The sequence below is a fragment of the Leuciscus leuciscus genome (genome assembly GCF_965113295.1).
Source record: "Leuciscus leuciscus genome assembly, chromosome: 3".
NCBI classification, from domain to species: Eukaryota; Metazoa; Chordata; class Actinopteri; order Cypriniformes; family Leuciscidae; genus Leuciscus; species Leuciscus leuciscus.
This window is the reverse complement of record NC_138727.1, coordinates 57,757,362-57,774,861: the sequence shown is the minus strand read 5'-3', so window position 1 is coordinate 57,774,861 and position 17,500 is coordinate 57,757,362. Positions and strand designations below refer to the sequence as shown.

Sequence of the window (17,500 nt, the reverse complement as noted above, 5' to 3'; positions counted from 1 at the left end):
TAATAAGGCATTACAGTAATCCAGTCTCGAGGTCATGAATGCATGAACTAACTTTTCTGCATCAGAAACTGATAGCATATTACGTAGCTTAGCAATGTTTCTAAGGTGGAAAAAGGCTGTTTTTGTAACATATGAAATATGATTTTCAAAAGACAGGTTGCAATCGAGTATAACACCCAGGTCTTTTACTGTAGAGGATAAAGTAACAGGACATCCTATGATGTTCATCCAAGATGGCGCCGCGGATGGCTGCCTCGGTGTTGAGCTCTCCAGTTGTTACACTGTTTTTGTTAGTTTGTCCTGTTTTATGTTTGTCATTCGCTATCAGTTATACCAGGGACGAACTGCTGAACATTCGGCAGTGCACACCAACTGATCACCAACCAGTTTTTGATTCTTCTGGCGTTTTGCGGAACATTGTCGTCGGTTGCGCCGCTGCACTGTGGAAACAGTATAAGACGCGCAGGCGTGGGAAGCGAGCCGGCACACTCGTTAAGCTCAGGCAGCGCGGATTCAGAACGGCGCTGCCTAGCATCCATCTGGCGAATGTCCGCTCTCTCCCTAACAAAATGGACGAACTACTTCTGCTCTCACGCAAAAACAAGGACTTTACCAACTCTGCTGCTCTGTGTTTCACGGAAACCTGGCTGAACGAAGCCATTCCGGACAGCGCGTTACATCTACCGGACTTTCAGCTGTTCAGAGCGGATCGCGATATGGAGTCAACGGGGAAAACGCGCGGTGGTGGGACATGCTTTTACATCAACAGAAGGTGGTGTACTGATGTAACTGTGTTAAGGAAGATGTGCTGTCCTGATGTGGAAGTGCTTTTCATTAACTGTAAGCCGTTCTACTCGCCGCGGGAGTTTTCCTCGCTCGTTCTCATCAGTGTTTACATTCCACCGCAAGCACACTTGAGTACGGCGCTGCAACAGCTGGCTGATCTGATCACAGAAACAGAACAACAACACCCGGACTCTGTTCTTATCATTCTCGGAGACTTTAATCAGGCAAAACTCACACGTGAACTGCCTAAATTCAAACAGCACATTACATGCCCCACCAGAGACAATAATATTTTGGACCATTGCTACACCACAACAAAGGATGCATATCGCTCCGTCGCCAGAGCAGCTCTAGGACTTTCCGATCACTGCCTGGTTCATCTTCTACCAACTTACAGGCAAAAACTTAAAACTGCTAAGCCAGTAATAAGGACTGTAAAGAGATGGACCAACGACACAGAGCAGGTCTTACAAGCCTGTTTTGAATGCACTGACTGGAGTGTTTTTGAAGCTGCTGCCAGCGATCTGGACGAGCTCACGGAGACTGTAACATCATACATCAGTTTCTGTGAGGATTTATGCATCCCTACCAGGACTTACTTATCATTCAACAATGATAAACCATGGTTCACACCAAAACTCAGACAGCTTCGTCAGGTCAAAGAAGATGCCTACAGGAGTGGGGATAGGATCTTGTATAATCAGGCCAGGAACACATTGACAAAGGAGATTGAAGTGGCTAAGAAGAGCTATGCCAAAAAGCTGGAAAACCAGTTTTCCTCCAACGACCCTGCATCAGTGTGGAAAGGCCTGAAAGACATTACCAACTACAAGACACCATCCCCCAGCATCGACAGCAACAAGCATCTTGCGAACGAGCTGAATGTCTTTTACTGTAGATTTGAGACCCCCGATCAAACACCCCATACCCGCCCTGACCATCTCTCTACACAGCCATCAACACCTCCAGCCATCCCCCTCCCCTCCCCCCCTGCACTTCAGATCAGTGAGGATAATGTGCGTCAGATCTTCAGGAAACAGAAGAGAAGGAAAGCACCAGGCCCAGACGGTGTTTCACCAGCCTGTCTGAAAACCTGCGCTGACCAGCTGGCCTCTATCTTCTCACTGATCTTCAACAGATCACTGGAGCAGTGCAAAGTCCCTTTCTGCTTTAAACGCTCCACCATCATCCCAATCCCGAAGAAACCAAAGATCACAGGACTCAATGACTACAGACCTGTTGCCTTAACATCTGTGGCCATGAAGTCATTCGAAAGACTGGTGTTAGCATATCTGAAGGACATCACTGGACCCTTGCTGGACCCCCTGCAGTTTGCCTACAGAGCAAACCGGTCTGTGGATGATGTGGTCAATATGGGACTGCATTACACCCTACAACATCTGGACAAACCAGGGACCTATGCAAGGATTCTGTTCGTGGACTTTAGTTCTGCCTTCAACACCATCGTCCCATCACTGCTCCAGACCAAACTGACCCAGCTCTCTGTACCTAGCTCCATCTGTCAATGGATCACCAGCTTTCTGACAGACAGACAACAGCTAGTCAGAATGGGCAAAATCACGTCCGACAGCCGCACCATCAGCACCGGTGCTCCACAGGGATGTGTTCTCTCACCACTGCTCTTCTCCCTGTACACAAATGACTGCACCTCTAAAGACACCTCTGTCAAGCTCCTGAAGTTTGCGGACGACACTACTGTTATCGGACTCATCCGGAACGGTGACGAGTCTGCGTACAGACAGGAGGTGGAGCAGCTGGCTCTTTGGTGCAGTTATAACAACCTGGAGCTGAACACGCTCAAAACAGTGGAGATGATCGTGGACTTCAGGAGAAACCCCCCTGCACTCCCTTCACTCACCATCATGGACAGCACTGTGACTGCAGTAGAGTCATTCAGGTTCCTGGGCACCACCATCTCTCAGGATCTGAAGTGGGACACTCACATAGACTCTATTGTGAAGAAAGCCCAACAGAGACTGTACTTCCTGCGTCAGCTGAGGAAATTCAACCTGCCACAGGAGCTGCTCGTACAGTTCTACTCAGCTGTCATCCAGTCCATCCTCTGCACTTCCATCACCGTCTGGTTCGGCTCTGCTACCAAAACCGACCTCCGTAGACTACAGCGGATAGTTCGGACTGCTGAGCGAATCACTGGCACTACCCTTCCCACACTCAAAGTACTGCACTCATCCAGAGTGAGTAAAAGGGCTCGCAAAATCACTCTGGACCCGTCACACCCAGCACACTTTCTGTTTGAACTGTTACCGTCTGGTCGACGCTACAGAGCACCGAGCACAAAAACAACCAGACACAGGAAAAGTTTCTTTCCCCAGGCCATCTACCTCATGAACACTTAAATGTTCCCCTACTGTGGAACAAACATGTGCAATACTTCCCTCAGACATTTCATTATAGCACCTTATAACTTTATATATATTTATAATTTATAATCTTTTATTTTTATTTTATTTTTATTTTTTCTATTTTTTATTTATACCTATGTTACTTGTCACTTGTCTTGTCACTTTATATTGTATGTGTACTGGAAGCTACTGTCACCAAGACAAATTCCTCGTATGCGCAAGCATACTTGGCAATAAAGCTCTTTCTGATTCTGATGTTAAAGTTGTATTGTGCGAGGTTTTGTGGGCGGTTTTTTGAACCGATAAGTATTACCTCTGTCTTGTCTGGATTTAATAAAAGAAAATTACGCGTCATCCAATCTTTTATATCTTTAATACACTGTCAATTTGGAATATTTAGCGTTTTCATCCGGCCGTGATGAAATATATATTTGAGTGTCATCAGCATAACAATGGAAACTAATTCCATGTTTCCTTATAATATTTCCAAGTGGCATCATATATATTGAAAATAACAGAGGGCCTAACACAGATCCCTGCGGCACTCCATAGTTTACTGGAGTTATGATCGATTTTTCTCCATTTAAATAGACAAAATGGTAGCGGTCAGATAGGTATGATTTGAACCAGCTTAATGCTTGTCCTTGAACACCAGTATAATTTTGTAGTCGATCTAAGAGTAATGTGTGATCTATAGTATCGAACGCAGCACTAAGATCAAGTAAAACTAGTATTGAGATACAGCCTTGGTCAGAAGCTAAAAGTAAATCATTTGTGATTTTAACGAGCGCAGTTTCAGTGCTATGATGCGGTCTGAATCCAGACTGAAACTTTTCATAGATATCATTTTGTTGCAAGAAAGAGCCCAGTTGAGCAGACACCACTTTTTCTAATATTTTAGACATAAATGGAAGATTTGAAATGGGTCTATAATTTGCTAGATTATTATGATCTAATTGTGGTTTCTTAATGAGAGGTTTTATAACTGCCAGTTTAAATGTTCTTGGAACATGACCTAAAGATAAAGATGAGTTAATAATATTGAGGAGAGGCTCTTCCACTACAGGTAACACTTCTTTCAGTAGTTTAGTTGGTATAGGATCTAATAAACATGTTGTTGTTTTAGATGAAGTGATAAGTTTATTTAACTCTTTTTGTTCTAAAGTTATAAAGCACTGTAATTGTTCTTTCGGGGTGATAATTGAAGCTGAATTATAAGGCGCGATTGAAGATTGAACGTTTAAAATTCGGGTTCTGATGCTTTCTATTTTCTCAGTGAAGAAGTTCATGAAATCATTACTACTGAACTGTAACGGGATATTTTGTTCGGGTGACGTCTGTTTATTTGTTAGTCTAGCCACGGTGTTAAATAAAAACCTTGGATTGTTTTGGTTGTTTTCTATTAGTTTGCGGAGGTGCTCAGCCCTGGCAGCTTTTAGGGCCTTTTTATAACGTGACATACTGTCTTTCCACGCGATTCTAAAGACCTCTAAATTAGTTTGTTTCCATTTACGCTCTAAAATACGGGTTTCTCTCTTTAAAACATGCATAGTATTATTGTACCATGGTGCTTTATTTTTCTCTCTGACCTTTTTTAATTTAATAGGTGCAACCACATCCAATGTTCTAGAGAGAATGGTGCTCATAGTGCTAGTTAGTTCTTCTAGTTCATCTGTTTGTTTGGGTTCAGGCAGCAGCTGAGACAGATTAGATAAGCAATTTGAGAAATTATCTATGGTGGATGGGAGGATTGTTCTGCCTGGTTGATAACGCGACGCCGCATGACATATTACAGCAGTACGTAATATGCAAGTTACCATGTAGTGATCAGTGACTTCATCACTTTGTGGAATGATATCTATATCGGTTGGATCGGTTCCATGTGATATAATTAAATCGAGTGTATGATTAAGACGATGTGTTGGTCCGGTGACGTTTTGCTTGACCCCAAATGAATGTAATAAATCTGTAAACGCAGCTCCTAACGCATCATTTGGATTATCTACGTGTATGTTAAAATCTCCAACAATTAATGCTTTATCGACATTGACTAATAGGTCTGAGAGAAAATCTGCAAACTCTTTTAGGAAATCAGCGTAAGGCCCTGGCGGTCTATATACGGTAGCCAAGGCTAGAGATAATAGGGATGTTTTTCTAACATCTAAGAGCGTAATATTTAGTACAAGTACTTCAAACAAAATAAACGTATAACCCGTTTTCTGAGTAACATTTAGAATATCTCTATAAATGGTTGCAACACCTCCGCCACGACCAATCAGACGGGGCTCATGCTTATAACAGTATCCAGGAGGAGTAGACTCATTAATACCGAAATAATCATTTGGTTTAAGCCAGGTTTCAGTAAGGCAAAGTACATCGAAGCTATTATCTGTGACTATTTCATTTACAATAACTGCCTTAGGTGTGAGTGATCTAATGTTTAGAAGACCTAGCTTTAGAAATAGTTTTTGTTTACTAATAGCAACATTTTCTGTTTTAATAACAATTAGATTTTTCCTAGATCCTGCAGTAGATTTATTATTTGATCTCACTAAACGAGGAATAGACACGGTTTCTATGCAATGTTCTACACTAGTATTTATATCAGTTGAATTGGTGCAGCAGAGACTATGATTTGGACTTTTGGTTACTAGTCAAAGGGTATTTAACTTTTTAGAGATGTTATCTGACAGAAGAGCCGCTCCGAATCTGCTTGGGTGTAAGCCATCAGCACGGAAAAGCCTAGGACGCTCCCAAAACAGATTCCAATTATTTACAAAGAGCAGTTTCTGCTCATTGCACCATGACATTAACCATTCATTTAGCGCAAATAATCTGCTGAACTTTTCATGCCCTAATCGGTACGTGGGAAGCGGTCCTGACACAATGATCGTTGTTTCAGGCGATGTGCTGCGTACCGTATCGATCAGATTCCTGAAGTCTTTCTTCAGAATCTCCGTCTGGCGCAGCCTGATGTCGTTCACTCCCGCGTGCAGGACCACAGTTCCGACGCGCTCGTCACCGTTCAGGATCTCGGGAACGCGAGCAGCGATTTCAGAAACACGAGCACCAGGAAAGCAGTGACTGTGCACCTTACTTTTACCTAACGTAGCGTGTACATGCCGAACGATGGAATCGCCGATGATCACAGCATCGCGTTCTGTTTCGCGTAGAGGGGAGAAGCGGTTTTGTGTGGATAACTCGAAAACCGGGAGGGTCGGAGAAAGTCTTGGTCTAAACCTGACTCGCGTCTTCCGCTGCGGAACCACCCAGGCTTCGTGGTGGCGTGTTGGAGCCGGAGTGAACGAGACCATGGCTGATTGCGACCGATGCTGAGGAACGCATGGAGTAGACGCGGTCGGAGTCAGCGGGTTAGTAACGTTAAACACTGATTTGTGTGCATCGGCGCGTGATGTTTCAAGAGCCAAACACCGGTCTCTCAGCTCGGCCTGTCTCAATAAAAGGTTGTGGATCTGTTTCTCAACAGCTTCCAGCTCAGACTGCAGTGCGTGCAGCTCAAATGTGTCCTCACCTGCACCAAGCGGTAGACTACTTACATCTGATATATTCGCCATTTTAACAGATGAACAGTGAATTAGCAACGAAGCTACCAGTGATGCTATCAATATTAATACTAATTTATGACTGAAGTCTTGGATATAATGCGTTTTTTTTTTTTTGTGGTAGGGGTGTAGAGTAGACGCACGATAGGTGAGAAAAAAAAAAAAAATATAATAATAATGTTTGTTTGTAAGTGAGTGTGGAGAAGACGCGTTCAGCCGTGATCCACGGACGTAACCTTTAAGAGTATGCAGCGTTGGATCACTAATAGGCTTGAGACGCGTCTGCTCAACAGTCCGCGTTGTAACTATGAGGTTTGAGCAGTAGTGGTTCTCAGTGAGGAAAAGTAGAACATTTTCGTTGTAAGCGAGTTTAAAGAGAAAAATCAAGAATTATAAATCAAATCGATAGAGCTCCAAAAACAACAACGCATTCAGACGCAACGCATGATAATAACAGGACAAGACATTACTCACCGTGTTTGTTGAGTGTTTCTTACTCACCTGAGCTTTTATGAACTCAAAGGTGCGAGAGAGTGTTTGTGTGTGTGTGTGTGTGTGTGTGTGTGTGTGTGTGTGTGTGTGTGTGTGTGTGTGTGTGTGAGAGTCTCTGTCCCTGTGCGAGAGCTTGTGTGACAGTGATAATGGTAATGACTGCAGGAGATGCACGGATCTGCTCTCCGGGGCTGATGGGAACATGTGCTGCTGAATACTAATACACATCACACAGTAACAACAACAACAACACCATCAGATCTGGCTTTGTGTGTGTGTGTGTGTGTGTGTGTGTGTGTGTAACACCTGCAGAAGGAGCTGGTTTGAGGTGAACTCACATGGTGAAAGAACAATGTTTGAGGCTGAAGTCTTTGAAGCGGCTCCGGTTCAGGCTTTTACCGGCAGCACGTTTCACTCGTGTTCTCAGTGCCGAAAACACACACATACACACACACACCGCGTCCGCCCGCTAATGCACATCTTCAGTCTGTCTCACACACTGTTTTCAGTGAGTTCAGTGCAGTGCTGTATTCAAAATTCAGTCTGAAACTCTGTAGATAGTTTAGCTTCTGCTTTCTATGTGTGTTTTATAAGCTTCATACTAGCAGAAAATAAAGATTAAAGCTCAGACATCTTCTTTTGTTTGACACGCAGAAGCACAACATGAGCTAATGTTCCACTGCCTCGCCAGCGCTTCGATCTCCCTCAGGAAAAGTAGAGGTGCACATGAACTGTGGATTTCAGTGGTGTGAGCACGAGTGCACTCACTAACACACTCATGTTCTGCTCAGGGTCGGTTTAGGTTCATTCATCTTTTAAATGATGTTGTTTCACCCTCATTTGAAATAGCTTTTATTTTCATATATTTGTATTTTTATTTTAGTTTACACTGTTAAAAATATCCACGTATTTGAACTTAAAAAAGTAAGTTCAGTTGCTACTTTACATTTTTTTAATTGCCTGTAAAAGTAATTTCAACTTAAATTATAAAAAAAAAAAAAAGACTTAATTTTTGTTTAATTAAATCTCGTGTAACTGGAGTTGAAATTGCTTAAATTATTTTGAAAAGTTAAATTAATGTAAAACATGTTGCCATTGATCATATTTCTTACATTGTAGTTTTTTTTATATTGCTATTTAGTTCTAATTTATATTTATTTCAGGTTTAGTTTTCATTTATTTTTTGGTGATTTAAACTAATATTTATATTTGAGCTTTTCCATCAAATTTAGTTGAATCTCATAACTTATATATAAAAAAAAAAGTTTAAAAAATGCTTAAATTATTTTATTTTTGGTGAGTTAAAGAAATTTAAAAAAATATGTTGTAATTATTCATACAATCTTTTAACATATTATTTAAAAAAAATCATAATTTCATTTTATTTGTTTTTTAAAATATTGCTATTTAGGTTTCATTTATTTTTATTTCAGTTTTTATTTACAGTTTATAATTTATTTAGTTTAAGCTTTTCAACTAATATTTATATTTTATTTTATTTCAGCTTTATTTCACTAAACAGAAATGTTTTGAATAGTGTTTTAGTTGGTGTTAACCCTGGTTTTGCCTGCGTTCTGGAACTATACATGTATGTGAGTGTGTGTGTGTGTGTGTGCGTGTGTGAGAGAGTGTGTGTGTGTGTGTGTGTGTGTGTGTGTGTGTGTGTGTGTGTGTGTGTGTGTGTGTGTGTGAGCATGTGTACGTCCTCACTTTCTGAGAGCCTTTAAAGGCCTGTTTGAAGGTCAAGACTTGGTTTTAGGGATAAGGTTATAATGAGGTTAAGGGTCGGTTTAGGGGTCGGGTTAGGCACTTAGTTGTGATGGGTAAGGTTAGGGTGAGCGGCTAGAGATTGCATTGTGTCAATGAAAGTCCTCATAAAGATAGATGTACAAGAATGAGTGTATGTGTCTTACAGGACTGAAGTCTCTCCGCGTGTCCTTGAGTTGATGAAGTCGCTGCTGAAGGTACAGACTCTGATCCCAGCCGCTATTGAGCGCGTCACACACATCATTACCTATAAACACACCACAAACACATTCAGGGAGAATTGCACTAGCTCTCCTGCAATCTGTGTGTTATGTATGTGGCGATGGTGTATTGATGAAAAGGCAGACAAACTGATTTCCTTTCCTTTGACGGAATCAATCTGCAAATTACCTTGTTATTCATTACAAAGAGTCGACTCCAGACGGCAATCAACACCAGTCTGATCTCACATCATTCACTTAATAGCCTAGACCCTCACTGGGTTCAGTTCTCATGATCAACAGGTTATACATAAAGGCATTAATCTGAGAGACAAGATTACAAGATTACATATGAACTTATGTGAAAAATGTTGATTTCCTCAAGACGCATGTGTGCCGTCTGTTGCTGCTGTGGTGGTTATGTAACGTCGATGAGAAATGCCTGATTCTGACACGTGTGTGAACAACAACACAGGCTGTGAAACTGCTCCAATGCCGTTCTGAAGACAATGTAAATATGTTTTTAAATGTGAAATTTAATTAAGCCTGACATTTGAAATAGTCGGAAAAATCGAACTTGTTAAACGGAAGAGTTTCAACCTTTAGATTAAATGAAAAAATAATAATAAAAATGTGTTTTTTGCTGAGTATCATATTTCATACATCAGGCTTTTATGGCTAATATAGTCTGATATAGTGAGAATATGGCAAACTGAGCAAAAATATGCAATTTGGTGCAGATGCTGATATTTATACGGACAAAAAGTGAATTAAAATTCTAGATATTTATAACAGTACAGCAGATACTTACATAAACTGCATTAATATCATAATAAATCATCATAATAAATATCAGCCACCTCTATATCTGCCAATAATGTCTAAGTAAGATAATATGCAAATGTATGATCAAAGCTTTGTAGTTTTAAAACATAATGCAATCACTGCAATGATTGAGAGATGAACAAATAACCCTTCATCCAGAGCCTGATGAATCATATTTGACAACTGCAGATGTTTCTATGAAATTATCGAGTGCACATCTGCTTCAGTCCAGCAAGTGTTCATCTTAAACAATATCAAAGTCATTCTCACATGTACTTTATGAAAATCAAAGACACGTGAAGCACGAGCTGAAGGTGGACGTCTCTACTATTAAAGACTCTTTACGTTTGTTAAGAAAGTGTGAGCTATCAGTCAGAGACAGAAAGCATGTATCAGATAAGATACAGTGGGCTTTATAGGGTTAATAAATGAAAAAAACATTGAGTCACACTCAAAAGTGGCCAAACACCTCAAACACTATTTTAGTTCAATACTATTTTTTATTTTATATTTTGAGGATATGTTAATTTTTACAGTACAATTAATTAATCCATCGTTTTTTTCAATTATATAAATATTTTTCAGTTAACCCCTTCATTGCTGTGAGTTTCCTTCTGCACCGTGGCTGATTTGAACCGGTTTTGGCTGGTTTGGCTGGATCGTACCTCCAAAATAACTCATTTTTTATCTCCCATTCATTTCTATGGTGGGCCATGAGGAGTGTGACTGTTTAACCCTTTCACATAGCAAGAGCCACAAAGGTCATCAAGTGTCAAAGCGTTCCGATGAAGTAAAGATGAGAGTTAAGGGCTGGTTCACACTGAGACACGGGCAGTGGAATCGGGAAAACTTTTAAAAGTTGAATTTAATTGATTTTGACTTGAGCCTCGTGTTTTAGAGCGCCGTGTCATGATGTAAAAGACACAAGACACTAGACTAGAGTGTGTTTACATCAGTGCATTGGAATGGAAACACGTTGAAGCGTGTTGAAAGGTCACCTGACTCGAGGCGCGTGGCGAGCGTGTGTCCGATGCGTGTGACGTCTGGAGGGTTTCCTCTCTCGCTCTGTGTGAGAGTGGCTGTGATCCCGCTCATCTCGTCTCCGTAACGCTGCGGGAGACTCCAGAACTCACGGCCCACACGCCGACCCTGCTGAACACACACACACACACATCACGAACACGCCTGGAGCGTTAGCAACATGCTGAACGCAGGACAGCTCATCAAACACTGTGACTTTATATTTATGTGCTTTCATCCAAACTGACTTACAGTGCATTGAGGATACACACTTTATTAATGAGTAATATTAGCCTTTATGTGTGACTTTTGTCACATATTGTCTTTTTTCACAATTTTGTCTATTGTGTTTTTACAGCTACTTTACAGGAAATTTTTTTTTCTTCTTCTGTTTGCATCATTGAGTCACTATTTCCCTGTTTATCACTGTAAAGCTGCTCTTAATCAACTTATTAAGAACTATTTAAATAAAAATGACTTGATTTGACTTATTTTTGGAAATAAACTACTTTTCCTGCAAATCTTCTCGTCCTTTTGATGCTGAATATATTTTAAATTGTAAAAATATTTTACAATATTACTGTATTTTTGATCCAATTGGTGAGTAGAAGAGACTTCTTTCAAAAACAAAATCTTCCAGATCACAATCTGTTGAACGCTAAATATATAATTAAGCCTAGAATTATTTTTATTTTTAGGAAATACATCAGATCAAGATTCACCAGAACAAATGTAAATCTCAGTGCATTTTTGTTCTGTCTTTGTTCCAGCGTGTCAGTGAAATGAGTCCTCGTGAATGGAAGCTTCTGCAGGACAGGTCTGCACTGTTACAGCACTACATATAAGAAGCAACACCGATAACTCCTTCCTAGAATCAGGAAACAATCGTGAGCAGGGAAAACTGAGTGATTCAACACTTCCAGATGATTTATCTCAGCCCACATGCTGTGATATAACACAAAGCAGAAGCATGGGGAAGCGTGTCCACTGCGAACAGGCCTGAGATTCATCACCTGACACGTGTATAAGAGCGAGCCTCACATGTCCTCTGTGTATCAGATCCCTCTGTTCCTGCATCCGTCTGAATCTGCCGGAGCGGTTCATCAGGAGAGACGCCGCCGGCTTCTGCAGGAACCCTGAAACACACACAGCGTGCGGAGCTTTTAATCAGATGAACATCATCATTACAGGATATGATCCCGTTACACAACCCCCCGCCTGTGGAGTCAGAGTGTGTGCTCGATGTAAGGGCGCTATAGGAAACGGCCTCTGATGCGGTCTGGAGTGGGTTGCAGTCTTTACTGACTCATCGCTTTAGCAAAGCTTCTCCATAGATGGACACCAGACCGCAGGACTAGTTATATAAAGAGCCGCATCCCGTCAGATACACTGTTTTTAGGACTCATTTGAGTCAAGTGCATTGTTTCAGCGGTCTGAGGGCAGTTCAACACAACACATCTAACACATACGTGAAAATACGAGATCTAGTGGGAAGCAGGGGTGTAACGATACACTCATGTCATGACACATATCATGATACTGAACTCACAATACCATATTATTGCGATACTCCAAGACAAATAATAAAATGCTAAATGTGATCCTACATAGTGTGTGTAAATGAACAGGCTTGGACTTGGTGATGATAAGCTAATGCACAGGACAGTAGAGATGCCAGAATAACAATATTCATGATTCAGCTGAAAATACTGAATCATTTTAGACAAATATGCTTGAACTCTGACTAGATATAGGCCTATTTAAAATAATGCAAGACACTTTTTACTTGTAACATCAGACATTTGGCATTATAAGGACCCACAAATATTCCCCCATTGCATTTTTATACATTATATATAGTAGTTTAATGTAGTACTGACTCTAAAACTTGGAAAACTTGAATTTTTTCCTCACAGTAAGTTTTATTTTGGGTGAACTCAACACAACACACATTGTCACTCTCCAAACGACACATATTGTTGCATTTACGCGTTGCGATATATTGATCCACCCCTAGTGGGAAACACTTAACTTCAGCACAGAATTCTCTGTTATAAACCATATTAGATCAGACAGCGCTGATGTGGAAAGCAGGAGGAACATTGTGCCATGAATGAACAAGTTACAGAAGGCTTTTCAATCCACAAATCAGGAACATTCACCATGGATTTAATGTAGCAATGCTGACTGTAACCATGGTATTGTGGCAGAAGGTTTTATTTTATTTACATTATTCATTTTAGGGCTTGTCCAACCTTTTAAGAGTGAAATTCATACTTTTTACTCTTTATTTTTATTGTGATGATTTGTAAAACTAAAAGTTTAAAGATGTAGGAAAACAAACACTTTTATAAAAAAGAAATAGATGAAATGACACTATAACCAGTAGATGGCAGCAGAGGAGCACTTATTGATTTATTAAGCATTTCCACTCCCTAACATTATGGAAAAAAGTAGGAAGACACACAGTCTCTTGAAAAACAAAAACTTTTATTCAAATTGTGACTGATTTACTCCTTTTATGATCACTGAAGCTATCGGTCACTTCTCTATGGCACTATAAAATAACAATGGTACATATAATAAAAGTTGAATATAAAACAATAGTAACTTTTTGATTAAATTAACTTTAACTCAGTTTTTAGTTTTAGTTAAATAATCACTATAAATCTCATAGTTTCTGGCCAGTCTTTTGAAAGCAGAATGAAATTTAAAAGTGATATTATCAAATTTAGATGATGCTAATTTAAAAGACTAAAAATGTATTTCATTAAAAAACATTTTGAAAGGCCAAAACCCTACTACTGATAAACACGATAGACGGACTCACGTGAAATGAAGTCCTGCTGTCTGCGTCTCTCGGTCATGTGACGGTACCAGTGCTGGAGGGCGTGGCTCTGGTGGCTCCGCCCCCTTTCTGGAAGCTCTTCGGCTTCATCATCGCTGTCCTTCTCAGTCTCCACCACTAGAGGGAGGAGTCTCTGTGCGTCTGGAATCCGCTGTACAAGCTGAAGAGAACAACATTTATGTAGCAGAAAACATTCTTCTGTCACTGGCCATAATTATAACCTTCAAATCAGGATTAGGCAATAAAATAATGTCACATGTGTGCAAATCATCTGAGAGTTGAACAGAAAGTTGTACCTGCTAAGAGAAAGATATGAATCATGTCTTTATGGCGTTTTTTCTGGCCAATAGGGGCAATATGACACCATACAAATGGTTGTCGAAAGCAAAAATGCAACGAAATGAACCATATTTTGAGAGAAAAAGTGCCGTGCTGGAGCAAAACAGCGCTATCTTTGGAATCAACACCCCGAAATGATTAAGAAACAAATATTGGATTTCATTCAGCAACTATAATGCAGGGAAAAGTCATTATTAAAACACCACAAACATCTGTCAGGCCCTGTTTGAAAAATGATGTGCCATTTCCGCTTTCCACGACTCTCACCTCCGTCTCCCCTCGCAGCTGCATCTCTGTCCTAAAATCCTCCAGGCTTCCCAGAATGCTGTGGGGCAGCACCATCCCCTGCGTGTCAAACCGCGGCCCACCGGGACCTTCAGGCACAGAGAGCGAGTCAAAAACATCCATCACACTGAACTTCCTGCTCAAAGCCACACCCACCTACCTGCATATTCAAATGAGGGAGGCGGAGTCTCGTGGTCTTGTGGGAGGGGCCTCGCTACGGTAACCCGGACCTTTCTGCAGACCTCGTCTGGGGGGCGTGTCTTACGCACGTACACACGGGTCATGGGTTTGGGCTTCTGGGAATCAGTGGGTGGTTTAGGGACTCGCAGCTGCACAGAATAAAGCAACAAGACATGTTAGACACTACTGGTCAAAAGTTATGGATCGGGAAGTCTCTTCTGCTCACCAAGGCTGCATTTCTTTGATTAAAAATACAAAAATAACTGTAATATTGTGAAATATTATTACAATTTGTAAAGTGTAATTGTATTCCTGTGGTCAAAGCTGAATTTTCAGCATCATTACTCCAGTCTTCAGTGTCACATGATCCTCCAGAAATCATTCTAATATGTGGATTTGATGCTCAAGAAACATTTGATAATAATTGAACATAATGATTATTATCAATGTTGAAAAAAGATATTTACATTTGTATTTCAGGATTCTATGATGAATAGAAAGCTCAAAAGAACAGCATTTATCTGAAATATACTCGATTTTGTAACATTAAACACTACCGTTCAAAAGTTTGGGGTCAGTAAGAATTTTTATTTTATTTTTTGGGGGAAATAAATAAAAGAAATCAATACTTTTATTCATCAAGGATTAATTCAATTGATCAAAAGTTACAGTAAAGACATTAATAATGTTACAAAAGATTATATTTTAAATAAACACTGTTCTTTAGAACTTTCTATTCATCAAAGAATCCTGAAAACATTTTCTACACAACTGTTTTCAGCACTGATAATAATAATGAATGTTTTTTGAGCATCAAATCATCATATTAGAATGATTTCTGAAGGGTCATGTGACACTGAAGACTGGAGGAATAAATTACACTTTACTATATATTATTTAAAATATTATATTATTACTGTTTTTTTGTTTTTTTAATCAAATAAATGCAGCCTGGGTGAGCAGAATTGACTTTGTGTGTGTGTGTGTGTGTGTGTGTGTGTGTGTGTGTGTGTGTGTGTGTGTGTGTGTGTGTGTGTGTGTGTGTGTGTGTGTGTGTGTGTGTGTGAAGCACTGAGCCGGAGTGTGTAGGGGGTGTATACTCACCCGCTCCAGGTCTTGTGCTGTGATGGCCAGACTCTGGATGTCGTGTGCGTTCAGAGCCAGGCTGTGATCTTCCTCACACACACATGATGATGAGGATGAGATCTCCTCGCAGCTTCTCATGAGCTTCTTATCTGACACACGAGGAGAGGAGAGAAGAGATGAGCACAAACCCACAGATGTGGGGGAACCACGGTGTGACATGTAATTCTGTGATATCTAATTTTGATTACTTGAAATGTTGAATTTTCTGACATTTGCCCATGAATACTTGCTGTAATCATTTAATAAGAAATAAATAGTGTTCAGTGCAAAATTTGCATTTTGTAAGGAGTCTCTTCTGCTCACTAAGATTATTTATTTAATCAAAACAGTAAACATAGTGAAATATTATTATCATTTTAAATAACTGTCTTCTATGTGAATATATAGTGAAATATAATTTATTCCTGAGATCAAAGCTGTATTTTCAGCATCATTACTCCAGTCTTCAGTGTCACATGATCCTTCAGAAATGAACAATCTCACTGACCCCACACTTTTAAACTGTAGTGTAAATAGTATGAATTTCCTTTCCTCATCAAATATTCAACATTTTCCGAACATTATTAGACACACATGATCCATCCGACACAAACTCTGCAACCCCACAGCTGCAGGATCATCACAATGTGTCAGTTCTACAAACAACGTCTCTTATTGTCAGGAGAAAACACAACACAGATCAACAAAAGAAGGGAAAGCACGAGCGCTGCTGGTGTCAATGTCAGTAAGTGACGAGGGGAAATAATCATATCTCATAATCCATCACACATGACAGCAGCTTCAGCTCTGGAAACACCTGGAGGGCGCACTGAAACACACAATGCTGCAAACCAGCGGTTAAACGTCTATAGCTCGAGCTTCAACGACCAGATGTGACAAAACATTGTGGAATTTAATTTCCATTAATGAATAAATTAAATCAGGCTATTTTTTGTATTTTAATCATACAACTATTTGTATTTAGAAAAGGAAAAAAAAATCCCAAAAAGAGATAAAAAAAATAGGATATAATTTAACATTTTACATTTTAAACATTTTAAAATTAACATTATTGCAATATAACAATGCATTTTAATTGTATATTACAGAAATGTGTAAAAAATTATATAAATGTGATTCGGAAAAACTGAAAAATTCAATATTTTTTTTAAATATAAAATTTAAATTTGGGCAATAAAACAAATTATAATATTATTTTAAATTATATTATACTGTATTACAGAAATATTCTAAATGTAATATAATGTATTATAATTTGGAGGAAAAAAATATACACAAAATAAAAATAATAATCACATAATTTTTATAGTATATAAATATTTTACATATAATATAATATAATATTAATAAAATGTTTTTTAAAAAACCCAGTCTAGTGGTAAGGCATTACATTTTTTTATTATTATTATTTCATCACCAAAACAAAAATACATAAAATGTGTGTGTGTTTAATAAACAGAGAGAGAGAGAGAGAAGAGCAGCCCACACAGATGAGAGACAAGTGTGAGTCACTCTACACTCCACACCGACTCCAGCTGACCCAATGTGCTCACACACACACACACACACACACACACACACACACACACACACACACACACACACACACACACACACACTCTCACACTCCTACACTGACAGACACTCACACTCACACACTGACAG

General features: G+C 39.6%; 1 protein-coding gene across 1 annotated transcript in view; it reads right to left on the bottom strand.

Annotated features, from left to right (window-relative positions):
- Positions 1 to 17,500, bottom strand: part of mycbpap (mycbp associated protein) — a 61,356-nt gene that overhangs the window by 17,454 nt on the left and 26,402 nt on the right. The window contains exons 2-8 of the mRNA XM_082162862.1: positions 15,794 to 15,924; positions 14,670 to 14,838; positions 14,492 to 14,598; positions 13,868 to 14,045; positions 12,079 to 12,173; positions 11,016 to 11,169; positions 9,139 to 9,239 (exon numbers count right to left, since the gene is read on the bottom strand). Of these exons, the coding sequence (XP_082018988.1) occupies positions 9,139 to 9,239; positions 11,016 to 11,169; positions 12,079 to 12,173; positions 13,868 to 14,045; positions 14,492 to 14,598; positions 14,670 to 14,838; positions 15,794 to 15,924 (935 nt within the window). The remainder of the gene's footprint in view (positions 1 to 9,138; positions 9,240 to 11,015; positions 11,170 to 12,078; positions 12,174 to 13,867; positions 14,046 to 14,491; positions 14,599 to 14,669; positions 14,839 to 15,793; positions 15,925 to 17,500) is intronic.